Source organism: Phaethon lepturus, unplaced genomic scaffold, assembly GCF_000687285.1.
Source record: "Phaethon lepturus isolate BGI_N335 unplaced genomic scaffold, ASM68728v1 scaffold25318, whole genome shotgun sequence".
In the NCBI taxonomy this organism is placed as follows: domain Eukaryota; kingdom Metazoa; phylum Chordata; class Aves; order Phaethontiformes; family Phaethontidae; genus Phaethon; species Phaethon lepturus.
The window spans coordinates 5,030-11,131 of NW_010555856.1; the positions used below are offsets into that span (position 1 = coordinate 5,030).

Sequence of the window (6,102 nt, forward strand, 5' to 3'; positions counted from 1 at the left end):
AAAAGCCCCAATTCCACAATCAAGAAAGAGGAAAACTTTTGTAAAAGCTCATCCTGTGTTCAGTGTGAAAGTCTGTGAGCAAGAAGAAACAATTTAAAAAAAACAAACCTAAAAATAACACTCGAAAAGGGGAAGGCCAGACAGCAACTGACATAAATTAGACATTATAAAATAGAGAAAACTAGTAACGAAAGCTTTGTGGCTAGGAAAACTACTAGTAATGGGAAAGAGATTTTTGATCTTTCATTCCTTTCTTTAAATAAAAAAAAGAAACAAGAAATCTTACTAATAGTATTGATCCATGCTAGATAAAAATGGTGAAAATTCTAGTGATGCAGAACAGGGGAAATCAGTCAACAAATACTTCCATATTCAGAAAGAAACAGGATGTGGCAGTCATATGAAAATAACAACTTCTATCCAGTAGCTTATTATCAAAGTAGGAGATCAGACAACATCTACTAGGGATGTATATTTTTCAGTCAGCAAAGAAACAGGAGTCCTAAAAGAGTTCACTAACAAGCTCTCTAGCCCATTGATTCCAATTTTAATTAAACTTGGGGTATTAGAGAAATAACTGAAGACATTCATGACAGTATTCCCAAAAGGCAAATGAAATGACTCCATGTCAAACTTACAGAAAAGCTGTTGAGATGAAGAATTAATGAATGAAAAATAAAACCTACAATCCAAAGGTTTTATGAAATATAGATTTTGTAGAAAAAAAGAAAAGAAAAAACCCAAACCCCAATTTCATTCTTAGATGACATCATAATACATTTGGTTTAACCAAGGGGACTGCATAGATGCAACATACTTAAATTTTTGTAAGGCATTGACCTAGCACCATAAGTCAAAAGGATTTACTGTACATAATCACATACTAAGAGGATTAAGAAATGCCTAGCCTGCAAGTCTCAAAAAGAAGCCAATAAAAAGTTGCACTAATGATGCTTTTCAAGTTAGTGTAGGTCAGATGCAATACAGCATTTTCAACCTGGATCCCAAAGTAAAAAGTAATAACTGATACAGTTTGTGGGTGACAAAACTTGGAAAGCAGCAAGTAACCTGGACCATCAGTAAGCCAGGTCTGTTCACAAAAACTGGACTTCGATACAGCCTCACGTTAAGTATCTAGAAAATAAGAACTCAGACCATACCTACAGAAAGGGGAAAACACTATCACGGAAAGCCGAGACTTAGGATGATATAGGGGTCACACCAGACAAGCAGCTAATGTGAGCTCCTGTATAATGCTGCGAGAAAAGGGCAAGCACAATCCTCTGCAGACTTAAGGCAAAGGGCAGGGGGACCTTGTCCATGGCACTGGGGCTTGAACACTCAATTCTGAAAGGAACATTTTTACAAGATACTGAAAAATTTGACAAGATGTAGAAAGAAAAGACAAGAATAATTCATGGGCTGGAAGAAATCCTTTACAGTGGAAGATTTAAGGAGTTCCATCTATTTAGCTTGTACAAAAGTGGACTGAGGAGGGATATTACAGTGTTTAAATACCAGTCCAGGGGAAAAAGCCCCACTGTGCTTTAAGAATCTCTGAATCAGCGCAATGGACGTATCCAGAACTAGTAACTGGAAGCCAAAGCCAAACAGATCCAAAGGAGAAATCAGGCTTAAATATTTAAACTGTGAGAACACAAAGCCCTTGCAGCAGGATACCAATGGAAGGGATTCTCTGTGTCCCAGTGGCACAAAATCAAGCCAATGCATTTTTTCAATACATACTTCAAATACGCATTAGTTCATGGGGCTCAATAGAGGATAAATGGGTTGAAATGTCACCTGTGAAATGCAGGAGTCAAATCAGACAGCTTCTTCTAGCCTACCCTATGGATCTACAAAACACTTCAACCGTTCGCAGCCAACCCTGGTGACTAAACACAGAGAAAAAGGTTTCTGTCACAGGCTCCACAGGCGCAGAGCACAGAGGGCAGAGCTCCTTGCTTCCCTTGTGCGAACCACAAGGCTGCCTAAAGGCAGAGATGTGCTACCCTCGCATCCACCCGCAGAGCCGCTCGGGACTCACAGCAGCAAGATGCTCGTGCAGTAGTCTGGTGCAGGGGGAAGGAACACACGTCACAGGGGCAGGGCGCTCACAGCAGCACCTTCAAGGAGCCTTTTACACCAATTTATTTCTATACAAGGTGGTTAGAAAAAAAAAAAAGCCCCTATTCGTTGTTCATACAGAAGTCTGGGATTCTATAGGCTTTGGTGGGTGATTGATATTAAATCCCAACAACACATCCTTTTTCCCTTGCCTTCTCATTCTCTTCTGAGTCAGCCTCCATGATCCAAAGAAACTAACAAGTGACACACAAGACTAGTAGTCATGTGGACCAATTAAAAAAAAAGGGAAGGAGAATTGAAGACGAAGAGAAAGGGAAAAACAAACGAAGATTGAAAATAAAAATTCGCCAGGATAATGCGTTTTATAAACACAGAGATAGAAACAGTTACAGCAAGGACAGAGCGGGCCAAGGGTGGGGAATAGATATTTATATATATATATATATATAAATTCAAGGGGCCTTCAGTTTATTCTTGTTGGCTCCCCCTTCTCATTAGATTGGTCTCTCTGTGGGGATCTTCATCCCCTTCTCTCCACTGTCCACCTTTTGGGGATTCTCTCCCATGACCAGGGTCCAGAAGAGGCCACCACTGCCATGTGAGTCCAGCCCGTCTTGGCAAGAGGGAGCCTGGGAGAGCACTCTGACGGGAGGTGAGCAGGAGAAGCTAGCCTTTCTCTGCCTCCTGTCGGCTCCTTGAAAAGACTGGTCTATTCCTCCTCCTCCTTCCCTTTGGGATACTGGGGGCAGGACAGGCATGTGAGAGTCAGAACTGCTGCTGTTCTGCCTTTCAGGAAAGGGAGTAGAGAGAAGGGTGATGATTATTTTGGCAGTCTCTTACCCTCCCTCCAGTTGCTTTTTGGTTTGTTGTTGATGCCTGCAGGCTTTTCTGAGAAGATGGGGGGTGGGGAAGCAGGAGGGAGAGGAGGAGTACAAGCTGCTAGGACATCATCCACAATGGGCAGGAAGAGCAATGAGCAGGAACCCACATTCCTACAGGGCCTTGGCCACTGTGCTGCTCAGGCAGCTGGGAGAGAGAGACAGCAGCCAGTTCAGACTCCTCTCTACTGCTCTCCACCAGGGGAGGAGAAAGAGTGCAGTACTCCACAGCCCTCAGGCAGTGCAGGCACCTGTTCGGCCCAGACAACATGCCTCGCCTCTCCCCCCCACCACTGGTCTCACCTTCCACTGGGGAGAAGGAGGTTTTTCTCACCCAGTCCTTGGGGACAGGACGAGCAACCCCTCCTCCCTTTCACAAGCAGGAGGGACAGGAATGGATATTTCTCTCATAGACACTCAAGGAAATCCTCAAAGAACCCCATCCAGCTGTGAACCCTGCCACATTCTTCTGTGGCCTGCTGAAAACATGTGTCCGAGCCCCTGTATGTACAAGGACCGTCTCTCCATCCCATCCACCATGCATGTCTCAACACCCCCCTCCCCCTTCATACGCATCCTGCAGTGAGAGAGAAGGCAAAACGGGGGCCTTTCTTTGGGTTTGAAAGGAGGGGCTCTTGCATGAGGAAGTGATCCCAGCACAGGAAAAGGGCTCTTGCACAAGGAAGCATCCTCCTACCAGGCAGGCTGTTGCACAGAAGGAGCACCCCCTTGAGACAGGCTGTTGTTCAAGGGGCTGCCATGAACAGGGTTACATGGCCAGAAGAGGCTGTTGCAGGAGGAGAGGCCGGAGACTGTTGCACAAGGAGGGCCGCTGCACAAGCGGTGCCCCTGGGCGCAGGCTATGCACAAGAGGCTTTCTGCTCCCTGGGTTGAGGTCTCTCTAGGAGCTGGAGAGGTGCTCCACTTGGATGGCGCTGGTGCTGACAGTGAGGCAGATGTCCTTGTGATGCTCTGAAGTCTTGTAAGGAGTCAGGTCAAAGGAGCACTGGGGGGGAGGGTTGGGTTGGTTAGTGTCTCCAGAAGGGCCCCCTGCTGCCCCCCCGCCCTGCGGCTGGAAGTGCTGCTGCTGCTGAGAGGCCTGGGCTTGTGCCTGAACCACCTGCTGCTGTGGGTCAGGGATGTTGTGTTTCCGCATGTGCTTCATCAGGTACGTCTCCTGCAACAGGAAGAATGGTGTGAGAAGAGGGGACAACATTCACAACAGCCAAAGCCAACAGGGAGAGACACAACAGCTCAGGGGGCTGCTGCCATTGGACCTGGAGGAGCTACTCCCTGGGAAGTGTGCCCATTTTGGCTACCGCCCAGGGCAGCAAACACTCACCGAGGTGTAGGCCCGGCTGCAGATGGAGCAGGTGTAGACCTTGGCGTGTTTCACCGTGTGTGTCGCCAGGTGTACCTCCAACGAGGCAGCATCGGTGTATGCACGGTGGCAGTTGTGGCACTTGAAAGGTTTGTCTTTGTTGTGCTGCCGTCTGTGGGACTGGGAGGTGGAAGTGAGGTGAAGGAAGGAGAAAGCAAGCACAGGGAAGGACGTATTAATACAGAAGGCTTTCCCTCTGACACCCCCTTCCAAGACAGGCCCCAAGCTCCCTAGGCCCCCATCTGCTGAGAGGTATGCCTGGCTCCTCGCCACAGCTTCTCCCTCCAGCCCACTGCACCTTCCCCACAGATGCCCTTTTTTTCTCAGGCATATTAGGCATTTGAAGAGCAGAGTCTCCTAACCCTCCACAACAACCACCATCTTCTCAGTCTCCATGCAACTTTTTCTCAGTCTTTTCTTTTTCTCTCCTCTTCTGCCTCACTACACATTTGCTCCCCACATCTGTCACTGCCCTTCAGGGAAGGATTTCCTTTAACTGGTCGCAGGCATTTACAGCTCTTTGCCATTTGGCATGCCCTACAGTTCGCCTCCTCCAAGACACTGCAACAGGACACATCACCTCTGCTTCCTTAAATCCCTACTCTTATACCCTCCATTTCATTGTAAAACAAACAAAAAAATCAGATACCCAGATTTTATCCTGTGTGACATTTAGCAAAAGTCTTTCCTGAGCTAAGTTAGAGAACTCTGCAGAACAGATAGGAGGAACTTTACCAAGATCTCACCGCTTTCAAGTCAAGCTTACAATTTTACAGGATGCAACTGTTTATGTGACTCCTTTGGGTCACTAGTGCCACAAAAGCCAGGAATCTTTCCTCATCCAGGGCTTCAACAGCTTTCTTGTATTCTTTCATTCTCCTCCCAGCTGTCCCAATTTCTCCATCTCCTCCACCATAAGGCAAGTAGCCTCTCCTCCCACTTGACAGCCATCCTTGCCACACCCACTGGTGAGCAGGACAAGCCCAGCCCCTTACCTGCAGGTTGGAAAGCTGGGTGAAAGCCTTTTCACACCCAGGGTGAGCGCATTTGTAGGGTCGGTCCCCGGTGTGGATACTGTTGAGGAGGAAGAGCACAAACGGGAGGCAGTGAGCAGGCAGGCAGAGCAGACTGCCAGGGTCTGATGCTGTGATCAAATCTCACAGCCACTCAGGAGAGCAGGGAAGGGGATGATGTTGCCTCCAGATGCTGTTCTATCTGGACAAAGAGAGCTCTGCCCAGCTCCTGTGTCCAGCTAGAAGTTAGAGAAGATAGGCAGTCAAGCAGATTTCAGAGAGTGACTAGGACTGAGGAGCAAGAGCTTATGAATGCCTGGCCAGCTTGGCATGTGGGACACCTGAAAATGGGCTGGGAAGGGGTCTGGAGGTCCAGGCCCCCTACTTCAAGCTCAAGAGTCCCATATGACCAAGAGGAGTCTGTTCTCTTGCATCCGCAGTACCAAGAAAACAGCTCTGTATCTTCTCGAGATAGACACTCCAACACTCCTCCCTTTACATTATCAGGCTGAGATCACCTACAGTGTTCATCTGTCCCTGTCCCCCTGCAATGCCAGGAGAAGCTTCCACACACTCAGTCCAACCCCCGTGGTGCCAGGCTGGGATCCCCTACAGCCAATGCCTCTCTATCGCTCTCTCTCTCTGTGCCCCCCACGGTGCAAGACCAAGGATCCCCAAGGACAGCATGTGCCCACCTCAGCCCTGACGTGGTCAGTGTCTCCTGCGCAGCCTCCACTCCGTC

At 48.1% G+C, this 6,102-nt stretch overlaps 1 protein-coding gene across 1 annotated transcript in view; it reads right to left on the minus strand.

Moving 5' to 3' along the window:
• Positions 1–250: 250 nt before the first annotated feature.
• Positions 251–6,102, minus strand: part of ZNF384 (zinc finger protein 384) — a 23,113-nt gene continuing 17,261 nt past the window's right edge. The window contains exons 6-8 of the mRNA XM_010292300.1: positions 5,343–5,421; positions 4,309–4,467; positions 251–4,143 (exon numbers count right to left, since the gene is read on the minus strand). Coding sequence (XP_010290602.1) covers positions 3,868–4,143; positions 4,309–4,467; positions 5,343–5,421 — 514 coding nt within the window. The 3' untranslated portion in view covers positions 251–3,867. The remainder of the gene's footprint in view (positions 4,144–4,308; positions 4,468–5,342; positions 5,422–6,102) is intronic.